This window comes from Equus przewalskii, chromosome 21, assembly GCF_037783145.1.
Source record: "Equus przewalskii isolate Varuska chromosome 21, EquPr2, whole genome shotgun sequence".
In the NCBI taxonomy this organism is placed as follows: Eukaryota; Metazoa; Chordata; class Mammalia; order Perissodactyla; family Equidae; genus Equus; species Equus przewalskii.
Window position 1 is genome coordinate 41,732,306 of NC_091851.1, and position 23,047 is coordinate 41,755,352.

General features: G+C 42.1%; 1 protein-coding gene across 5 annotated transcripts in view; it reads left to right on the top strand.

Annotated features, from left to right (window-relative positions):
- Positions 1-22,702, top strand: part of DOK5 (docking protein 5) — a 152,254-nt gene extending 129,552 nt beyond the window's left edge. For all 5 annotated transcript variants that reach the window (XM_070589600.1, XM_070589602.1, XM_008530832.2 and 2 more), the window contains exons 7-8: positions 13,674-13,794; positions 21,942-22,702. In XM_070589600.1, the coding sequence (XP_070445701.1) occupies positions 13,674-13,794; positions 21,942-22,006 (186 nt within the window). In that variant the 3' untranslated portion in view covers positions 22,007-22,702. The remainder of the gene's footprint in view (positions 1-13,673; positions 13,795-21,941) is intronic.
- Positions 22,703-23,047: the final 345 nt, after the last annotated feature.

A 23,047-nucleotide genomic window follows, 5' to 3' on the forward strand; every position in this document is an offset into this window, starting at 1 on the left:
AATATCAGATGTTTTTTGGCCATTAATAAAAAATACTACACTAAACATCCTTGTCCACGTGCTCTTCTATACTGTTAACTTTAACTGAGTTTCTGAACTTAACTTTATTTAACTGAATTTTCTAAACTCATGAGTAGGATTCTGAATTAAAGTTTGTAAGTATTTTTAAATTTAAATAGGTAGTGTTGTATTGCCTTCCAACGTCCTGGAGTCCTGTGCCTTTCAGTGACAGTTTCATTAGGTCCATTTCATAGATGGGGAAACTAAGGCTGAGTGGTTCACAACTACTAAGTGAGGAATCGGGACAGAAGCACAAAGCCCGGACTTGTGCTCATTTGGGAGACTTGGTGGAGGTGGAACCGAGGCATCTGGGGCCTGACTGTGTGTGTGTTTGTGGTCTGGGCGGGGCTGCTGGGTGAGGGGGCGGGAGAGGGAGACAGTGGTTCTCTGCCTTCAGGGAGCATCAGAGTCCCCTAAAAGACATACTAAGCCACAGGTTGCTGGCCCCGCCTCCAGTGTTTCAGCTGGTCTGGGTGAGGCACTGGAATTCATATTTCTGATAAGTTCTCAGGTGATGCTGATGTGGCTGGTCCAGGCAGCACACTTTGAGAACCACTGCTCTAAAGTGACTCTGAGAGTCTGGCTCCTTGGTCCTTAGAAGAAATGGAATGGGAGTGAGACAGAGCACAGCATGGGACACATGCTTTGATGCTGTTTATACATACAAAAATTCACAGTAAAACTTGAAGCAATCGTTCAGAGATTATACCATCGTACTGAGAACAGAAGTGTCCATTCAGGCGTAATTCCCTAATTGTCTAATTATACTGGACATTAACCGGTCTTTCCACGTGTATCCGCAGTACATGTTCACCAGGTTTTGTGTATTTAGGAAAGCAAGAACAAGTTGTTAAGCTCTCTCATTGCAGAAAGCCAGATCCTTTAAGAGGTCATTCCTGCTCTTAACACAAAGGAGATCGCACCTGTCCAGCAGGTGGAGGAAGAGCGGGCGCAAGAGCCACTGTGCAGACCTCTGGACACCCTGAGAATGACTTACCTCTTCTTGTCAACAGCGTGGTTGCCCCACAGCGATTACAAAAGTTGTTTGACAGCATGTGCACCTCTGTTCCAGAGGAATTGGTTTCTACCACTTAGCGGAGCAATTAGGATTTTAAGCAGCGTGTATTGATTAAGTGAGCCTGCTTCATCAAGAGGAAGGAACCCCAAAGAATGCAGCAAATGTAGTTATCTCAGTAAATTACACCCAGGACCGAACCAAATAAGATATATTTGCTAGAACTTTACCAGGGTGTTTGAGAAACCTCAGAAATGTAGATTTGCCAGACTTGGTGAATAGATTGCATGCTCCACAAACACGTACTTGATTTTTGTCTTTTTTTTTTTTTTTAAAGTATTGTCTAAGACTACTATTCTCTTTCAAGGGAGACATTTGGTCTGAATTTTGTAGGAATAAACCTAACATTTTAAGATTCAGTTCAAAACGTTTACTATTCATGAGATATTTCGAGTACTTGTCTCTGGTTAGGGATTTGAAATTATGTTTGAGCTTCTTTGAGAATGCTTTTCTAGTCTCCTTTTAACTTCCCTCGGTTTTCATTTTCTTGTAAGTGTCATTTGGAGAAGACTGAAGGGGTTAGGGCTGGGGTGAGGGGTGGACCTAGGAAACTACTGTGTGTGAAGTGGGAGGATGTTTCTTCTCGGCGAGCCTGTTCTTGGAGGAGTGGCGTACTCACACGTATTCCTCAGCACCTTCTTCATAGTTCCAGAGTTCTGAAACCAGTGCATGGGATGGTATGCAATTGAGGGAAGAGGCTGTGATTCATTTTGAGATGCATTAATATCAAAAGAAGACTTTTGGATTAAAAGAGTTGATTTGCACATGATATAAAATGCAAATTGTGCATAAGGATGTACAATGTGAAATAAGTCTCTCCCAGGCTTTATCATCTTGGGCCATCAATTTACTTTCTCAGAAGCAAACACTTCACCAGATTTTTTGTATCCTTCCAGAATATATATCACTTAATAGATATAAAACTTATCTATTTATTAATAAGTTTATTCGTTCCACAAATATGAGTATTTACTTTGTGGCAGGCCCTGTTCTAGGAACTATGAGTACATCAGAGAACCAGAAATAGTTCTTGTCTTCAAGGAGCTTACTGCATTGTTATGGGGGGTGAGGCAGACAATCAACAATAGAAAATAGACGTATAACTCTCCATCCAGAGTTGGTGAATGCTGTGAAGACTGCAGTGTAAGAGGAAAGAGTAATGGAGGTTGGTTGCTCTGATAAGGTGACACTCTGGCAGAGAGCTGAGGGAAGTGAGGAGTGAGCCTTGAAAATTTTTAAGGGCTGATTGTTCCAGGCAGAGAGGACCTTAAGTGCAAAGGCCCTGAGGCAGCTCTGTGCTTTGTATGTTCAAGTACAAGGAGGCCATGATTTTGAAGCAGATGAAATGAGGAGAAGAGAGGTAGGAGGTGAGGTCTGTAAGTAACTAGGAGCCAGGTCCTATATGACCTTGTAGCCGTGGGAAAGACTTTGCATTTTTCTTGGAGTGAGTTGGGAAGTCACTAGAAGTTTTTGAGAAAAGGGGAGATATGCTGACTTCGCTTTTGAAAGGAACACCCTGGCAGCTGTTTGGAAAAGACTAGGGGTGGGTGGGGCAAGAGTGCAAGCCAGAAGGTGTATCGGGGGCTGTTGCGGTCACCCAGGCATCTAGGTGAGCGCTAGTGACGTGGACCAGGATGGCGGAGATGGAGGTGGTGGTGAAAAGTGGTGGATTCTCGACACATTGTGAAGATTAGAACAGCAGGAATTGCCAATGGATGAGCTTCTTGTAGGACAGAGAGTGAACAAGGTAGTCTCAAAGGTTCTTTTCTTCTCCTTCTTTAAACAAAGCATCAGGTAGGCTGGAAGAACCATCTACCTAGAAGGGGAAGTGCTCAGGGGGCAAGGAGCGTGAGAAACTGTAGTTTGGGTTTGTACACGTTGAATGAGAGATGCCTACTAGGCATCCGGGTGGAGGTGGGGAGCAGACTGTTAAATACACAAGTCTGAGGTTTCGGGGAAAGACTGGAGTTACAGATGTGCATTTGAAAATCATCAGAGTGTGGATAGATGGTATTTAAACCCATCCCAGTGATGAGCTGTCTCCATGAGCAGGCATAGATAAGTCATTGCAGCCTCTTGATTTTAGAATTATTTTATATCACTTCACAAAGATCTACCTTTTTCTTTTTAATGGCTACAGATTAGTCTGTTGGATGATGGGCGATAATGTGACGGTAAGGCTGCTTTGTTTAAGAATAAAAACAAAATCACCAACTCGTCCACTTTTCTGATGTAGTAATATTTAAAAGTAATTTTTGTCGGTCTAACTTTGACATCTAAATTAAAATTAAATTTTAAAATTTATTCAAAAAGTGGTTATTGAAATAGTTGTTGATAGAGTGGGTCCCAGAATGCAAATCGTGGTTAGCAGGAAAAAATGTTATAAAGGAGATTGAGTCAGAATTTAATTACATTATCTCATCTAGTAAATTAAAAATGGTTAGGGAAATGAACAAAGTTTGCTACAGCCAAAGGATGGGCTGTGACACGGACATTAAAATGACAGTGTAGAAGATGGCAGTACTTAGGAATGTAAGATATATTCTTAATATATTAAATGAAAAAAGAGGCTGGCATAAGAGTGTATACACTATCAAGTAGTTTGTGTTGTATTTATTATGTATGCACATTTTTAAAAAGACTGGAAGAAAATATATTAACATGTTAAAATTCTCTTTGTTTCTTTGGTTTCGTTTTTTTCTAGATGACGAGTATGGGGTTTATTTCAAGTCTGCCTTATGTTCTTTTCTGTATTTCCTGAACACAATAAAAATATATCAATACTAAGAAAGAAAGAATACAATGTGTTACAAGTTTTAAAAAATAGTTTAAAAAAATCACATAAACGTGTACCTCCCCTGCTCCCTTTTAGGTACCGGGCAAAATACTTGTTACGTGCTATCAAGTCGGCTCCGACTCCTGGCGACCCCGTGAATGAATGATATCCACAATGTCCTGCCCTCTGTGAATGAGTGACGTCCACAATGTCCTGTCCTCTGTGAATGAATGACATTTACAATGTCCTGTCCTCTGTGAATGAGTGATGTCCGCAATGTCCTGACCTCAACAGCCCTACTCAGCTTCTATAGACTCAGGCCTGTGGCTTTCTTTCTGGAGTCAGTCCATCTCATTTGATCTTCTTTTCTTGCTGCCTTCTACTTTTCCCAGCATTGTTGTCTTTTCCGAAGAATCCTGCCTTCTCATGACGTGCAAAGTTGGATAGCCTCAGTTTTATCATTTTTGCCCCTAGTTATAGTTCAGGCTTAATTTGCTCTAGGACCCACTTGTTTATCTTTCTGGCGGTCCAGGGTGTCCGTATAGCTCTCTTCCAACACCATATTTCACGTGAATCCATTTTTTTCTTGTCAGCCTTCTTCACTGTCCAGCTTTTGCACTTGTACGTAGTAATTGGGAATATGAGGGTGTGGATATCTTGGCCTTAGTCTCTAATGACACTTCCTTACACTTGATGATCTTTCCTAATTCTTTCATTGTTGCCCTTCCAAGTTTCAGTCTTCTCTTGATTTCTTGGCTGCAGTCTCCATTTAAATTGATGACTGAACCCAGGTAAACGAAATACTACCAGATCCAAAGATAGAGCTGCCTTGGAGAATGTAGACAAACTCCTTGGGAGAGGAGGGGGGGATTTTGATCCTTGGGGACCCTAGAGCTTCTTGGATTTTCTCCTGTTCCTACAATTGTTTCATGCCTGTAGGAAGAGCTCCATTCACGCTTGTTCACTGAATTCATTATATACCAACTGGGACCAGGCAATTACATATATTCTCTAAGCATATTTATTTATTCAATTCGATATGTGACTTTGTTGTTGTTGCCTGAAAACTCTTTAAGCTTCTGCCCTCAAGCCAGAAACACACTCCAATATCAAATGTTTAGGTTTAAAAAGAAAATGTGAATGTTCCTACTAGGACCTCATTCAGAAACTCTTGCTAAAGACAATATTTTGATTGATATAAGGCTAATTATAAATGTTGCTAACATTAATAGAACCCCACTAGTCATGTGTGTTCTTGGAATTAGCTGCAAAGTGGAAACGGTTTTGCTCTCGTTTTTTACTGACTAGATATTAAAGATACAGAAGGTAGATAACTAACCTAGCGTCATGCAATTATTAGTGGTAGATTCTAGACTTTAACCCAGATTTTCGGCCAAGTTTGAGCTCTTACCACAGTGGGAAACTTTTTTCCCAGAATGCTGATCCAATTGTGATAAATAACATTTGTGGTTCTCAAAGTGTAGTCCATGGACCAGTAAGATTGGAACCATCTGGAAACTCGGTAGAAATGCAAACTCCTGTGCCCCACCCGCATTGTGGGAATCTGCATTGTAATGAACCCTCCAGGTAATTCTTAGGCTTGCAAAAGTTGGAGAACCTCCGACACAGGGTCCAGAAAGCATAGGTAGATTAGATTTTCAAATATTATTTTAACAGGAGAGTTCGCAAGCATAGTTCAGGAAGCCAGATGGAGAACGGCAGTAACTTGAAGGGTAGTGTGAACGTGACAGCTGAGTTTTGAGTGGAATGAGAGAAAGACACACTGAGATGCTGTTTCTTTTGGAACCCAGTTTTACTTTTTCTCTCATGGACTGAATTGTCCCTTCTGAGTCAACTTTGCCCACATTTTGTGCTTAAAATATGCACAGAAAATAAGTTGGTTTATATATACTTTCTTAAACTGAGTCTACTATCAGAATTGCATGAGCCTTGGAAGTGTGTCAGGCTGAGCAGACATTCAGGCGTAGACGTAGCTCTGACTCACAGCTCAATCTTATTGTCAAAACTGTGTCCTCAGTCAGTCTACAGTTGCACGGGGGCCCGGGTTGAGGGAATGGGCAATTATAATATGATTTGCATTTGCAAAGTTGCTATTGGCAGAGATCCCACTTGAGTTACTTTTAAGGAGCAAGCTAGTGGAAGTTTAAGAGTCTGATGAGGATGGAATTAGGTCTTGAAGTACTAACGTTTGCCATTGTGATGATTTGTGCTTGTTTCTGAATGGATCCAGACCGATGCCACAAACACGGCATATGGTACTCATGATTGGCTGTAGAAGCAAACAATTACATCCTGTCGTGCTGTTCAATTTCGCAAAACACAATGCTCTACTGTAAAAACAGCTGGATTCCAGAGAAGGGCAATAGGCTGCAGTATAGTGGCTAAGACTCATGAGGGCCCTGCACTCCTGGTCTCAGACTTAAATAAGAGGTGCACAGGCAGCGAGTAAGCGTCAGTCAAACCAAGGGAAGAATACGGAGACCACAAATATGGCTGGCGGCGTGGAAGACATTTCTTCTTCTTTTCTCGCTGAGAAGTTATACATAGTGGTCATTAGAACTTTTTCTCTCCCAAGAGCATTGATCTGACGTGCCCAACATTATGAGGGCAGGGTCTTGGCAATCAGCACTTCCATGATTGTGAATATTGGGAGGTTTTTAAAAGAATCTGTCTGTGTTGTTGACAAGGATAATGATAGGGACCCTGCTTTGGCCAGTTGTCACTCAAGTTTAAATGTTACTTTCCTCTGCGACTGCTTGACCGAAGTAGCCACCCAGTAACTTGCTATATCATGCTTTTTTTTAATAGTCTGCACAGCACATACTACTATCTGATTTTATTGTTTTGGTGACAGCTTTATTGAGATATAACTTACGTACCATACAATGCCCCCTTTTAAACTGTATAATTCAGTTTTTAATATATTCACAGAATTGTGAAACTATCACCACAATCAACTCCAGAACATTTTCATCCCCCCGAAAAGAAACTCGTCTCCTTTAGTCACCACCTGCCTAGCATTAGGCAGCCACTGATCTGCTTTTTCTCTTTCTGCATTTGCCTGTTCCAGATATTTCATGTAAATGGAATCATGTAATTTGTGGTCTTTTGGGACTGGCTTCGGCCACTTAGCGTAATGTTTTTAGCTTCATCAATGTTGTAACATGTGTCAGGATCTCATTCCTTTTCATGCCGATCCAATTATTTTTTATTTGTTTCATTTTATTGTCGGTCTCCTTAGAAGGAAAGTTCCGTGAGAAAGGAGAATTTGAGGTTAAACAAGAGGATGGATGTGTCTCTTTTCACACAGCTCAAGAGGACAACTGAAACCTGGGTCTGTGACTCCACGGTCAGTTTATCTCCCTGAAAGCACAATACTCTTTGTGCCTTCAAAACCCGATCAGTTACATCCATTGATTGAGTATTTCAGGCCTCTGGGCAGCATCAGAACTCAGGCTGGGTTAGGAAAGGAGCTGTGTGCATTCCTGCTGTTTGGGGAAAAGTTTGAGCATTGAAGTACAGGGTGGCATTTGTTTGATTTTCACAAAGCCTGGTCTTTCTTCCCTGGTGGGATTTTGAGCTAACGCTACCTGTAGAAGGAATAAATGTGCAGAGCTGAGCCCCTGCTGTTGGACTGTCCTAGCCCACTGTGCGTATGTGTGTTAGCAGGTCCCCCACCCCCTCCAGCCCCTGCTTCTGCTCACCACTTGAATGGAGCAGAGCTTTATTGTCCTGTCCCCTGCAGCCAGTGACTGCACGTTAATCTAACCTGGACCTAAAGCTTTAGCAGGAGTTCAGCCTTGGGCAACAGTGCTTCTAATTTGCTGGGTTGATTAGGATTTATTTCTGAACACTGTTCCCTGTGACCTGGGCAAAAGCAGGGTTTATTCTTTCGTTCATCCGTCCGTCCTATATTTGTTAAGCCCCTGGAGGCCCCAGCGAGGTGCTAGGGATACAGAAATAAAAGATAAAATCCCCGTTTTCCAGGAGTTCATGGCCTAAGGTAGGAGGTGGGCTGGTTTAGCGGCTATCACAAAACAATGATCAGAGGAAGAACAGAGCGAGGAGATGTCTGGGAGGAGGTCCTGATGCCACGGAGGGAGAAGAGATGTCAGGAGAATGTCGAGAGGAGGTGATTCCTGAGCTGACTCCTGAAGGAAAAGTAGGATAACCAGGTGAGAAGTGGGGAAATTGGAGAGGGCGCGCAGACCGCACACAGCCTGTTTAGAGGCCGTATTTGGCTGGCAGCCCTTCTTTTAGATGAATGGGTTGGATTCACTCGTGTGCTGGCAAATATTTAGTAAACGGCTCTCTGAAAAAAGTGTATTCACGGGCCCGTCCCAGTGGCATAGTGGTTAAGTTCACACGTTCCACTTTGGCGGCCCAGCATTCGCTGGTTCGGATCCCGGGTATAGACCTACGCACTGCTTGTCAAGCCATGCTGTAGGAGGTGTCCAACATATAGAGTAGAGAAAGATGGGCATGGATGTTAGCCCAGGGCCAGTCTTCCTCAGCAAAAAAGAAGAGGATTGGCAGCTGATGTTAGCTCAGGGCTAATCTTCCTCAAGAAAAAAGAAAAGTGTATTCATGTGTACACAGAGTTGGAAAGAGATATACAGAAGCATACTATTATATAGTTTTCCTACCACATAGATACAATAGATATAAATAACATCAGGAGCATAGATTATAATAAAATAATCAGGAAGTGATGAGTTTTGAGCTATATATATATATATATATACAAAACACACACACACACACCATACATGTAATTATTTGAATAATATCTATGCAATTAGCTGTATTATATATACACAATTTATTTAACTGTAAGTTTATATAATTTAATTTTTAATGATGGCTGTATTTAAAAAGCAGCTCGCAGAATTCCTGATAATGTAACACTCAGCTTCTGCAGGCTGGTTTGAGACAGCTCCACTCCACCATCGGTTGGATTACTTCTTCCACTCCACAAATATTTCCTGAGTGTCTACTGTTTACCAGGCACTGTTCTGAGAGCTGAGAATACATCAGTGAACAAAACAAACAAAATTCTCTTCTGGTTCTAAAATTCTATGATTTTTAGCCACTACTCTTCTAACCAGTGTTGTGCCTACGTATTTACTTTGGTTCCTCCAATTTGTACACGTGACTCCCCACTGCTGACCACATTCTCGGGTCCCTGCACACAAGTCACATCACCTCCACATCTGTTAGCCCAGATGACATCCAATCATCTAAAGAGCCTAACATTTAGAAGTGGCAACCAAGGACACCTGATCTGACCTCAGATCAGGTCTGACCTGCGGCCCACCTGGGGACTAGAGGTATTCTGGGAGATCCACTAAGAGTGCAGAACCGCTGAAAGGTCAGTGAACAGAGGAGAAAATATTTGGGATCAGACTGTGTGAGTGGCAGCTCCTCTGAGGATTCCTCTCTGACTGCTGACTCCCCTCCTCGCTCCCACTGCTCCCATTCTGTTGCCCCTTTCCTGTCGTCCCAGGGCACCTAGACGTCGTCTGTCTTAGCCCTTACCGATACTGTCTCGCAATTGATTCTCATTATCTGTCTCCCTCAGGACAGAAGCTCCTTGAGGTTGTAGACTGCCTCAAAATCAACAAAGTCAACAAGTATTTGATGACAAGCTGAATAAATGTGCTTCCCATTTATCGATCAGTGGTCAACCCTTGTAAGTTCATCAACTCTGGAAAAATCAGACGTTAAAATGTATATCAGCAGCTGTAAAGATTGTCTCCCATTTGGCAGCCATGGTTTTAAGATGCTGTTTGAATTGAACTAAACTAAAGTAAACATGGAGAACCAAATAGGTGCCCCCCAGTAGGTGCTGAGATATGGGAGATTTGGGTTCTGGGAAGCACATGTCAGCTCGTCACCTCCTTGCTGCGTGAACTTGGATCTTAGACTTTTGACTTGTTAACTTGGGAGACTGGGCTGGATGCTCCCATTGTTCTTCCAACCCTCATGTTCCCTGATTCTATTAAGTTTTCCTGACACTTGCAGGATACAAAATGGATGATTTGGGCTATGATTTCTGTTCTCTATAGAGCTCAAGGATATGTGTTTAATGGAAATATGGGGACAAGTATGGGTCAGATATGGTATCCAGTTCTACTTTAACACCATTTGTGTATTCACATTGAGCTCAGATGATAAATTGGAGAATGGTTCATTGAAATATTGAAGTGTGTTGGTGTAAAACCCCTTTTTAGGCAAGGGAAGGCCAGAATGGCAGGAGTTGAGTTGTAACCTTTAGCAGGAAAGGAAAATGCCCTCAGTAAACAACTGCACAGACAGAGCCTCTTCCAGCTACAGTTTAAGAAGATAAGAATGGGCAGAGGCACGGAGGGCTCCCCCAGAGAGGTGCATCGCAGCCCGCACAGCGCTTGCTTGGCTCTTGTTCATGGGCTGCGCATCTACCAGCACCTACCTTTTTGGAAGAGTCCTTCCTACATCTCTATAGCCTGCACTTCTGAAGCCAGCATTTCCAACCAAATGTTCCTCTGCATATTTTGTAATCCCTAGGCAACTTCCAGCCTCCAAGCTACCTTCCAAAGTAACATGACTCTGGTTATAAATGGGCGTGCATTTTGGGTGCTCTTCCTATAACCCAATTTTCCCCAAAATTTTGCAGAATGGGAGGTTTTTCAGGAATGTCTCTACCACGTTACAGCAGAAATACCTATACTTTAAAATTTTACAGTTTGGGGTAATTTCTATTTTTGCTTCTTAATATGAAAGTACTATGTTTCTTGTAAAAGGAAAAATCAAACTGTGGTCATGCATCGCTCAGTGATGGGGCTACGGTTTGAGAAATGGGTCATTAGGCAGTTTTGACATTGTTTAAACTTCATAGAGTGTACTCACGCAAACCTAGATAGTATAGCCTACTACACACCTAGGCTGTATGGTACTCATCTTATGGGACCATTGTCATACATGCTGTCCATCTTTGACTGAAACATCATTATATAGCACATGACTGTATATGAAAGTGTATAAGGTTAAAAGAAAAAGGAGGAAGCATACAATTCTTCTCTCCAGATACTTCAGGTTATCCAATTTTAACTCCTCCAAAAATGTAGTGTTAATTTATATTTCCACCAGTGGTGTGCCTGAGCACCCATAGTTGTTAATATCAAGGATCCGAGTTACTTGTGTCAATAAAGAACGAGGATGGAAACTTTCCTGCTAGACTTTTCATCAAATGGCTTCTTGTCTTTTCACCCTTAGAGAATTCAGACATTTTTGCATTGTTAAGTAAGAAGACTTTCTCATCATTTTTCTCTAAAGACAATTAAAATGCTCCTTTCATAAAATTGGATATTCTTTAAAAGTGTTCAGGAAGAAATAGAGAGCCAAGCTTTATAATGTTCTCCATGAACCATGACATTGGTGTCATTGCATTCTTGTTCCTAAATAAGCTTTCTAAAAATACAGTCACATCATGCTGGGCTGCAGAAATACACTCACATTAATGTAGCGAATAATTGAAGTGATGGCTATTTCCCAAATGTTTTCTTTATATTAACTTTTTTCTTATCTCAGATATGATCTCTTTATATTAAGAAAATCAAATAATCAATACCTTGAAAATTCACTTCTTTTCCTCCCTTTATTTTCTTGCGTTCCATGTAAATGAGGCTAGCTATCACCAGAAGTCACCGGTAAATAGGTTTTTGTTTGTTTTGGTTTGGTTTTTGCTCTTAAACGTTGAGACTTTCATGTCTACAAAAATAGAGAAATAGCCACAGACCTTTTCTACTAGCCCTCTTCTCAGCTTTTTGCTCTTTCTGTCTAACAGGACATGTTGAGGAAAAAACGTCTGCATGAAACCTAATACTGTGTAATTCTACTCCGGGACACATTTCAGTAATTGTCCTATTGTGATAGGGACCGAGAACTCAATCGGTTAAATGTAAATACAACACATATAAATTAAATTGTGTTTGGAATAAATGGTTATAATCTCTGTTTAAAGTTCATTCTCATCAACTACCACAAGCTTCGGGCTCCAGGGTACAAAGCCTCATATTATTTTGGCTTTATTGAGTGACTGCACATACGTTCATGCCTAGACCTACCATGCTGAAGAGGTGTGGAGAGGGGAAGTTTTTGTTAAAAAAAAAAAATCTTTAAATGGACATTGCAATTTATACTAAAAATAACAATGCTAATAATATAAATGGTATCATCCACTTTTTCCTGTACCTGTTTTGTGCTAAGTAGTGTCATCTCACTGAACTCTCATACAACCCAAATGGGCAGGCATTTAATGCCACCATTTTTCGCATGAGCAGTTAAAATGGATTTCCACTGGAGACAGTGGTCTGCAGTTCACTGTTTCCTTAATGATACAATACGTACATGTTTCCTTTTTAGTTGATGGGAATCTCCCTTCCTCTGGTTTGCAGTTGCCAAGTATCCATTGCTCTAAGTGCAATTAACCAGGTCCTGAGTGATGGAGCCTTAAGTTGCCTCTAGTTTTCCATGATTGCAAACTACGTCCCAACGTACATCCTTGTACAGATCTGCTTATTTCTCAGCTCATTTTTATAAGCCTGGGTGAGTTATTTGATATTCAGGCAACTCCAGGAAATCAAACGTTGCTAATAGTCCCTTCCTGGGTCATGACGTAATAAAGCTATATCGTGATTGTGTCTAGCCCAGGGCTCAGATGAGAGGGTGGCTGGAGAGCTGCCTCAGATGGTACACCCACTCATCTTGTGTGCGTTGTCTTCTTGTACCTCTCTTTTTATCCACCTTCTGCTCAGGCTACTAGGCTGTCTTCTCTCTGAAACCGCCCTTGTAAGGTCGGTTCCCCTGATGTGGTCGGACGGGCCACTGACTACTCCCCAAGGATCTGGGGCTTTACAGTGTCTTTTGGGTGAGATATTCTTAGCTGCCTGTAGCCCAGAGCCACGACTTCTCCTTTCCTTCCTCAGGATCTGGAGCAAGAATCAGGCGCTTGTAGAGCAGACAGGGTTTTCTTCTGATGCTAGTGATAGAACACCCAACTCAAATCAGCTTCAACTGAAAGATGGGATTGACTGATGTAATTGAGGAGTCCAGGGCTAGTCTCCGGGTTCAAGTGGGATCCAGGGTCTCAACGGAGCTTGTCAAGACTCTCACTCTCCAGTTTGTAACCATTCTCCTCTCACTTGTGTCCATTGGTGGGCACATTCTCCCTTCCTTGTTCCAAGATATGCTCCAGTCCCATCTCATTTCCTCACAGCAGCCCCACAAGAAAGCTCATTCATTCAATTCAACAAAGTATTTAGAGCGTACCTACCTTGTGCCAGGAAATATTCTACACCGTGGGGAGAAAGTGATACACGAAACAGGCCTAAACCCTTGGCTTACCTCTACTGAGACTCTCTTCTGCAAAAGTTCTAATAAATATCCCCAGGGATTGTGTCTTATTGGCCTGGCTTGGGTCACCAGGCCACCCCTAGAGTCAGTGATGAGGTCAGCCCCCCCATGACTAGGTGGATTTGTGCCGAGTTGGAGGAAAGTTCCCCAAAGAAAAATCAATGCCCGGCGAAGAATGGATGCTGTGAAGAAGCCAGAATAACAGCTGTCCACCATCACGGGCAAATACTTACTGAGTTGCTGTTGCCTAGCTCCGTGGTTCTAAGACTCTCGGCTCTCAGGTACCCTCGGTCAGATCTCTTTCAGTCCTAGGGTTGCTGACACAAAACTGTCTTCCCTTTGACGCAGCTCCAGATGAAGATGAGCGAGCGGGCCGCCTCCCTGAGCACCATGGTGCCCCTGCCTCGCAGCGCCTACTGGCAGCACATCACGCGGCAGCGCAGCACAGGCCAGCTCTACCACCTGCAAGGTAAGCGCGGGGGCCTGGCGGCCCCGGGGGGGCTCAGCTCAACCCACTCCTGTCGCGTGCTGCACTGCTTAGTCCCCTTCCTCCCAGGGTCAGGGCCCCCATCAAGGCCCCGCTTCCCAGGCACTTAACTCTATCACAGTGTCCTGGGGGAAAGCGCTTAAAATGCAGTTTCTTGGGCCCTCCATCCCAGAGATTCTAGATCTTAAGCAGTAGGACGTGGCTGAGCAATCTGCACTTTTAACAAACACCTACAACAGGGTCTGGGCAGGAGGTCTAGGGTCCACGCTTCAAGAAATAATCTATTCACTGATGACGAAGAGCACCAGCATTCCTTGGGAACTTGCTAGAAATGCAGCTTTCCAGGCCCCCCTCCGGACCTCCAAAATCAGGACCTCTAAGGGTGGGGCCCAGCCATCTGTGTGTCAACAAGCCCTGCAGGTGATTCTCATGAATGCTCAAGCTTAGGAACCGTGCTCGAGTGGAAGGGGAACGCACCGAGGCGGGCAGTCCTTGGCTCTGGTTCTGCTGTGACTAAGCTGATCCTGAGATGCCCCTCTTCCAGAAAATGTTCTCTGAAGCAGGGCACACAGTGGCTCATGGGGTGACAACAGAACAACTAGAAAGTCTGTTTAACCATTTCTTATCCTTTCAAATGCACCTTTGTATGTTTTATAGTGTATAAGAATATCTTGTTCATATATAACTTATAAATAAATCAATAGGCCTATGTAGAGGATCTTTGCTGAAGACAGGGTGCAAGATCCCAGAACTTGGAGGAGCAGGCATTGCACAGCACCTAGTTCGTATGCAGAAATATGCTGAATAAATAAATGCGGGAACAAGTGAATGACCCTAGGAAACAACGGTCTCAGCCCTAAATGCTTGTTCTCTGTACACCGGTCACCCAGCCTTCCTTTCAGCCCTTCCTGCTGGTCATTTCTCCCTGAGAGAGCTTTTCCCCTTCTTTCTCCCTGGAATGGTGTGCCTTTCCCCCATCCTGGGTAATTCTGTCTCACCTCCAGTGCGCTCCCAGACTTTGTTCTAACTGGTGTGGAATCTCCGATTGTGTGTACTCATGAGACAAGGATGACGACACTCCTTTATAGCCTCAGCATAATTTTCATTTCATATTTAATTATGTGGTCAGTTAACCCATGACTAGCTCTTCCAGGAAGCAATGATACCAAGGAGGCAGGAGTGCTGTGTCTTCTTTTCTCCCCATCATTGTATCCCCCGTGCCTTGCATGGAGTAGCCATTCCATGAACGTTTGTTGAATGAATGTATAACGTTCAGAGGGCATGAAGGGTGCTTACATTCTAGTCTTTATGACTGCAGGCTGTGTTCACTAGCAGAGAGCATGGCACATTGTAAATGCTCAAAAGACGTATCCTCAGTGTCTTGTGAGTGACTGAGTCAGTAACAGTATTGATAAATAATTGATACATAAGCTTACTTTCCAAGACATACCTACAGAGAGAGCTGGGTTAGATCAGGTTGTCACAAATGCCATTTGTTCCATATCATCTTCAAAAATTTTTGCAATTTTTGAATATCATCGCAGTTTTTGGTGTGTACTATTGTCAGTTTTATTCAGTCTCTTCTACTTAAATAAATTTAGTTTTTTAAACAACCTTTATACTCTTATAACAACTGGCCATATTTTTCTAATATACGATAAGATGAATAAGTATTGTAGGTTTAAAATAAGGATGCGTGTGAGCATATAGTCACGCAAAGCGACTGAATTGCTTTGTAATTTGACTTTCTATACACACCAAGATAATCTTTACACAGAAGGTATGTCTTTTTAGATTCCATGTGTCTGGAATTCAAAAGAAAGTCGAGAACCAAAGTGAGCTAGACTTCAGAGAGGAAATTGAGAAATTGCCTTCCTTCCTGAGATGCAGTGTGGTAATTTGAGAATAGTCAGCTTGCATCAAAGCTGATGAATCACTGGATTTCTCTAGAATACCATGTTTGCAAAGATGCACTGAGAGTGAGGAACATGGACGACGTAAGACGTGCTGCTGTTTCAGATTCATTAGCAAATATCTTGGAGCTTAAAAATCTCAGCACAGTTTATTCATACAAAATACCCTATAAAGAACATAATCATCTTACCATCCTTAACTTGATAATCTAACTATCCTTAACCAAAATGAGTAGGATTTCATCAGAAATGATTTCGGGCTAACAGTCTCATCAGGGCCCTGATAATATAATAATAATATTTTTAAAAATCTTCTTCTTAAGATTAAAGAGGATGTTTTAGGTATTGTTAGCATACTGTTTGTATGCTCCTAGAGTGTATATGGCTGCCCCTGACAATATCCACATCAGGTTCCTATGAAGAAAACAACTCTATTTTCCAGCATACAGACAGTTTTTTCAACAACAACAAAAATTGCAAATATAGGTGGATGCAAAAAGCCCATATTATGGTTGGAAGGCCACACAGAGCCGACAGGTCTGGGATGATTATCAAAGGCTAATCCACTAATTCTGCAACAACAGTAGAGATAATGTTACCTCTAGAAGTGGAGCAGAGCGATACAAACATCACAGCAAAGAAAGAAATTCCCGTTCTTGGAGAAGTTTTTATGGCTGTTGTTTCTATCAAGTATAGGAAGCCATAAACCAAACAGCTCATCCGAATTAGACTGGGGTTTATCCCCTTTATATTCAGGTTTATTATTTACTATTCTTGTAATCCAATACTCAAAAGTAATGAGGCATTACTGTAAAATGAGGTTCAAGTTTAGATTTTTCAAATGAACACAGTAATACTACTTACAAAACAGCAATTTGAAGATAGTGATGACTAAGTTTCCAACAAAATAAATGCCAGTGATAACAAGAACAAAGGCCACAGAGCTTCTGCATAAATGATGGATTCTCAAGCTTTGTGATTGAGAATTTAGAAGGTTTTGAACATGATTGTGTTCTAGGTTTTGATTATAATTAAAACTTATTGTTTGCTCTTTGTTATATAGTATGATCTTCATTGAACAAAAATTTCCATTACAATTCTTATGTTTGTCCTGTTTTGGCTGCATATTAATACTCAGTGAAGTGTCCTAGTGTCTTAGAATGTTTGTGTGAATGAGAATGGCATTGTAATTGCTTCAAAATTTTTTTGCTTTATGTTCTGTACCAGTTATTTTATTTGTTTTCACTTACTTTTGTTACCTGTGTAGAAATTCATGTAAATGTGTTTTATCTTGATACTTAATTTGTACCAATATTTACTGTAATGTTCCTCACCAGGGTGTCCTGTATAGATTTGTCCACATTTATCTTATCATGTGGATTGCTTTTTAGTCACCAATGTTCACTGAGGTTCAGTACCAGTGTGTACTCTATGTGTAGTATGGCACCCAATTTACCAGTAAATTTGATAGGTTTAAAAAAAAAATTGTTTACGGCTCACCTAACATCATCTTACTTATCAGGAGTGGTCGTTTACATGACAGATAAATAGAATAAGTTCATCGGTTGTTCCACCTATACCACCTACCTATCTCTTCCCTCCCGCTCACCCCCACAAAAAAAACAAAATTGGGAACCTTAAGATCATGGCACTCTGTGTGCTACATAGTAAGGTTACACAGCTCATAATTTCTTCTTGGTTTCCTGGTATCTATGAGTTGTAATTCCCCTAGCCAGTTCCCCTACTTTGATCTCTTTCAGGCTGACTTTTCCTGACAGATCTGGAGGTTAATCTTGGAAATTATGTAGACCTTTATGAAGGGATTTAGCCAACTGGTTTGAGAAAAATTCTCATTTCCTCCTCAAAATTAGTCATAGAGCGCCACCTGCTGGTTTGTTTTGGAATTATCATTTTATTACCATTGCTTCTGGTGAGGAGCGGGAGGTGCTGATTCTGACACTTGCCACATAAACTAAGACACATTTAGTCTACCTTCACTACTTCTCCCAGCCTATTTTCCAGTTTTTATATAGAAATTTTCTTCTACGGTTAGGCATATACAGAATCAACACGTGAAGGAGGTTTATCATGAAGACAGTGGAAGAAATTTATGAAAGAAAACCATTCAACAAGTGTATGTCGAACACTGTAGCCACAGAATTCATTTAGGAAGGCATTGCAGAAAATAAACACAGAGTCACGTTTTTCAAATTGTGTTCTGTGGATTGCTAACCCTGGGAATTATTGCCCTCTCCGGAAAAAGTACTAGGGTCCAAGAAGTTTGGGAGAAATGCTGCATGTTCAATTCTCCTTTTAGAGATTCAGAGTGTAAATCAATATTTTCAAGGCTCTGAGATGTCCTGCAGTAAAGAATCTGTTTAATCTTGTTTAAACCAGAGCTTTGTAAATTTATTTGAACATGAGAACTTTTTTCTCCTTTTTTATATAAACAAACATTAACATACCACTATGAAGTGCCAGATTTGTTCCTTATGAGGGAGACAAGACATACTCGATGAGTATCTTTATAAAAGCTACCATTCTGGGCCTGCCTCATGGCCTAGTGGTTAAGTTTGCTGCGCTCTGCTTTGGCAGCACAGGTTTGGTTTCTGGATACGGACCTACACCACTTGTTGGCAGCCATGCTATGGCGGCAGCTCACATACAATATAGAGGAAGATTGGCACAGATGTTAGCTCAGGGCCAATCTTCCTCTAGCAAAAAGAAGAAGATTGGCAACAGATGTTAGCTCAGGGCAAATCTTTCTCATTAAAAAAAAAAAAAAGCTACTGTTTCTTGTAGACCTACTGTGTACCAGGCTTTGCACTAGGTTCTTAGCATACGTGATCTCATTTAGTGCTCAAACAGCCACCTGGGGGTATTTTATTCCCATCTGCAACTAAGAGACAGAATTTGAAGGGTTATTAGTGTGTCAGAGATACCTATCTAGTAAGGAGCTGAGGTTTTCACCTCTCCATTCATTCATTAACTCACTCATTCATTTATTTAGTAAATGATTATTGAGCATCTACTTTATGCCGAGCACTGTGCTAGGTGATGGAGATATTCTGGGGCTACTGGACGGGCGTGCATCTGCACCCCTAGAGCTTATAGTCTAAAGAAGAGCCACAGTCAATAATTAAACAAATATAAATATATTTCAAATTTGGTCCATGTCACATGGAAAAGAAAGTGTTTGTAATAGAGAACAGTGAAGCAGAGTTGTTGGTTTGGGGAAGATGACGACAAAGGGACTTCTTTGGAGGCGGTGGTCACAGAAAGGTGCAGCATTTACCCCAAGATCTGAAGTCAGAGAAGAGGCAGCCACAGAGAGAGCCAGGGAAAGCACTCTCCACAGAGAATTCAGCATGTGCAAAGGCCCTGAGACAGAAATGAATTGGGGCATTGAAAGGGCAGGAAGGAGGCAGTGCGGCTCGTGCATAAGGGGCATTAGGAGATAGCCGGGTGTGGTGTTCTTCTCAAACTCCCTCACCTCCTTCTTAAAGTTAACTTCTAGGTGTCTTTGCCCTTCCTCCATAGGTGATCCATTGCTCAATATCTTTAGAACCCTTCTACTTGAATTGCCTTGGAAGATAGCATCCCTGTTTCAAAACGAAAACAAGGAAAAATAGGCACATATCATTGGTCAGACTTGACTTTAGACAATTTTAGGAAATCAAAGAGTCACACCAAATCTTTGTGTCACACTCTACCAGGTATCTTCTGTGTTGCCTTGTTGGGCACTCCTGGCAACAGTTTGAGCTGGCAAGAGCAGGACTACCTTCTCCCTTTCAATAAGGGCAGAAACCAAGACCCCCGGAGGTCAAGGACTTGCTCGAGATCACCTGGCTAGTGGGTGGAGGGACTGGCATTAGACCTCCAGGGTTCTGACTCCCAGTGCAGGGCTGTTTCTTTCTTATCTGAGATGTTCTTCCCCGTGGGAGGAAATCCTGCCACCGTGGGTGTTTCAAAGGCGGGCACCGCGCGATGGAAATGGCTCCTCGAGAGGACGGTTCCAGCCCATGCAATTTACATACTTATTGTAAGGATGAGAGTTTCTTGGAGCAAGTGGCTACTTCGGAAAAGTTAGCGTTGGTTTTTCAATATTAATTCTAGCACAGTCACATACGTTGTACGTGCAGAAGTTAAGACAGAAGTAATAGACTAGGATCTGAGCAAATGTGAAAAAATGACAAAAGACCAAGGTTTCAAGCTTGTGTCTATAGGGGCCAGAGTGAAATGGGGTAGATGGGTGTGGTGAGGCCCCAGGTGAAGCCCAGGGAGAGTGCAGGCCTCAGTGGAAGAGGACGGTCTGCAGCCACCTCTAGCCGTCACGCTGTGGCAGAATATGGGGCCGGTGTCACCTTCCAGTTGTACAGTAGCACAGGGAAATCGACCCCTTTATGGGAAGTCTGCAGTTACTTAAATACGGACAAGCAATTCCCAATGTTTCAGGACCTGTGCAGGCCAGAGAACAGGCCTGGGCCCAGATGAGGTCTACTGGCCAGTACCAGCTGGTGACGTTTGTGTGAATTGAAAAAGTGTAAGAAAATCTTTCAATGCATTTCCTGGCTTTACGTTAAAATGGCATTCAAACCAAGCCAGAAAGCCAATTAGCCATAATGATAGAAGCTGTTGGTGTCTTCGTTTCGACTTGACCGCAAGTGAATACTGTCAGTCATTTTCTCAAAAACTCAGAGTCTGAGGAGCTGTGGTCGAAGGCTCAGGAAGGGCTTTAACTTGGCCGAAGGTTTGAATTTCGCACAATGGTGTTTGTGCGCTGTCTGCTGCCTGTGGCGACTTTTATCACACTATAACAAAATATACCCAGATGTTCACTCAAACCCATTAATAGAATTTCTCTATGTTATAGCACGTGTGTGTGTATATGTGTGTTGGCAAGAGAATAGAATTCGTGTTCAAAGTGGCTAGGAGGCTGGAGGAAATTATTTCCGGTGATTTGGGATATTTTAATATTCAAACTTCTCTGATAATAATCACTGCTCTTGTGTGCCAGGGATTGTATGACTAGATATATAATTTTCTTATGGTTCGGATTGGAGGCTTGCATATTTCAGAATCTGTGATTTCTGATGTCACCCAGGGACTCCACTGAGGTCTGATGGAGCTCAGAGCAGTTTGTGATAATGTGACAGAGCATAAACTTAAGGCTACCGGGCCACGTGCCACCATAAACCTTTGGGCTTGGTTCAGTGTTTAAGGACAGCGTCATTTTGAGTGAGTTCCGGCGGGGCGTGCGTGCGCCCCTGAGCTGCAGTTCTGTCTCCCTGTGTATGATGCTGGCTTGATCCGCACGTGGTTACAGGAGTGCTGTCTGTGCTCAGGCGTGCGGCTTTCGCTCTGTTGCTTCTGAGAGCTGCTCGCACAGTCTACAGTGTGCACTGCTTTGCCTGTGGGAATCCTCAGCCAGCAGATGGCAGTAAAGCCTTTTGCTTTTATAAAATCAAGGGATCTGTCTGCAGAGATTGGCAAGTATGGCCCACTGGCCGTGTCCAGCCTGCTGTCTGTTTTTGTTAAGGAAGTTTTATTGGAAATCCATGCCTGTTCGTTACGTATGGATGATAGTTGCCTTTGCGCTACAGGTGGCAGCATCGAGTAGTTGCGAAGAGACCATATGGTCTGCGAAACCTAAAGTATTGAGTATCTGCCCTTTATGGAGAGGGTTTGACAACGCCTGTCATATCACAAAGGGGGCTAACGGCGGCCTCTGTGTTCCTTCATGACTTCTTCACTTTTCTTGGTTTGGAACCTAAACCTGAAATAATAAAGACTAGTTGGAGTTTAAGAAGGCCTCCCTTATAGCAAGACTTCCTAGTTGTAAGTATAGTATTGTTTTATTTCTCGTCAGGTTTCCAAAGACTGTCCTAGAAAGAAGTTTCCACAGTCCTATGATTCCATCTCATTTCCCTTAAATACCTTGGGTATAGGAGTTGATCAAGATGAACAATTAAGAATTGAGGAGGAACATATCTACTAGTGCTTCCATCACAGCTCAGTGCAAAGGCCACATGCAAATGATATGTTAATCACGCAATCTCTCCTGACTCTTCTTTGCATATCCCTGTGAGCGGCCTCTGGAAAAAGTCCTGTGTCGTATGTTACTTATTTCTGTTATATAGAAACTTGTTCCTAGCTAATTTGATTGTGGGCTTTCTTGAAATATAACTGCCATTTTAAAACTTTTTTTTGGAAAAGATGTCACCAGCCCTCTGAAGCTTCATCGAACAGAGACTTTTCCCGCCTACCGATCTGAGCACTGACAGTAACTGCCAAGAATTGTGTGTGACGCGCTTGCGATGGGTCAGCCACAGATCCACCCCGGAGGTCACAGGATGGCAGCGAGAGAAGCCATGAAGAAAAGAAGCTTCAAGTCCTGGCTAATTGTCTCATCATTGGGAAACGCTGCAATACAAAATTTGTCTTTTTCTTTTTTTCCTTTCTTTTCTTTCTTTTTAAAAAATCTTAGCGTGATTGAAGCATACTCTATAGATATCAACTTTTGTTCCCTCTTTTACAGCTGGACAGAAAGGAGTCAATGCCACAAAATGATTTTCTATTGTAGATATCATGTCCTTGCACCTCTCTGGACCTATCCTTTTGTGGATTCTTGTGATTTTCCTTCTGAGTGTTTCAATTGTATGACAGTCAGTACTGACAGTAAAATGGCTCTTAATTATTTGTTATTTGTTTATACCATATTCCTCAGTTATTAATATTATGGTTCTAGTTAACTATTGGAAATCATATTTTATTATATGACCAGTTAGTTAAATCAGTGCTTTGATGCATTCTTACCTATTATGTTAAGAAATAACTTTTTAAAAGCCCCTTTAGTATTCTTTCCAGGGTTACCATTTCTCCCTCACAGGATCCCCCCACTTCCTTTTCTTAAAGCCTTTATTTTGTCTGGAGTACCTTCATAAAACATTTTAAAATAAAAGGTCATTCTTCACCCACATGGTCTTTGGATTCTGGCAATGTGGTTTTCTGTGTGTCTTCAGTATTTCTGAAGGTGTGTGAATATTTTCCTTACGAGCCATGAGCATGGTTTGCCATTGCATCCAATGCCAATCTAACCGTTTACGCATTTGCTTGCTCGTTCAGTAAGCTGGTCTGTACCAAGCATCTCCTGGTTCCAGGTGTTGTGCTAGATAGAGTCTGGGGTTATAGAAGTAAAAAGACACAGGCCCTGTCACAAAGGACCTTAAGTTCAGAGAGTACAACAAGGAAATAATGTTGCAATTACAATACAGAGTGACATCTGTTAAATGGGTGCCCAGTGGCGACGTGCCTCTAAAGAG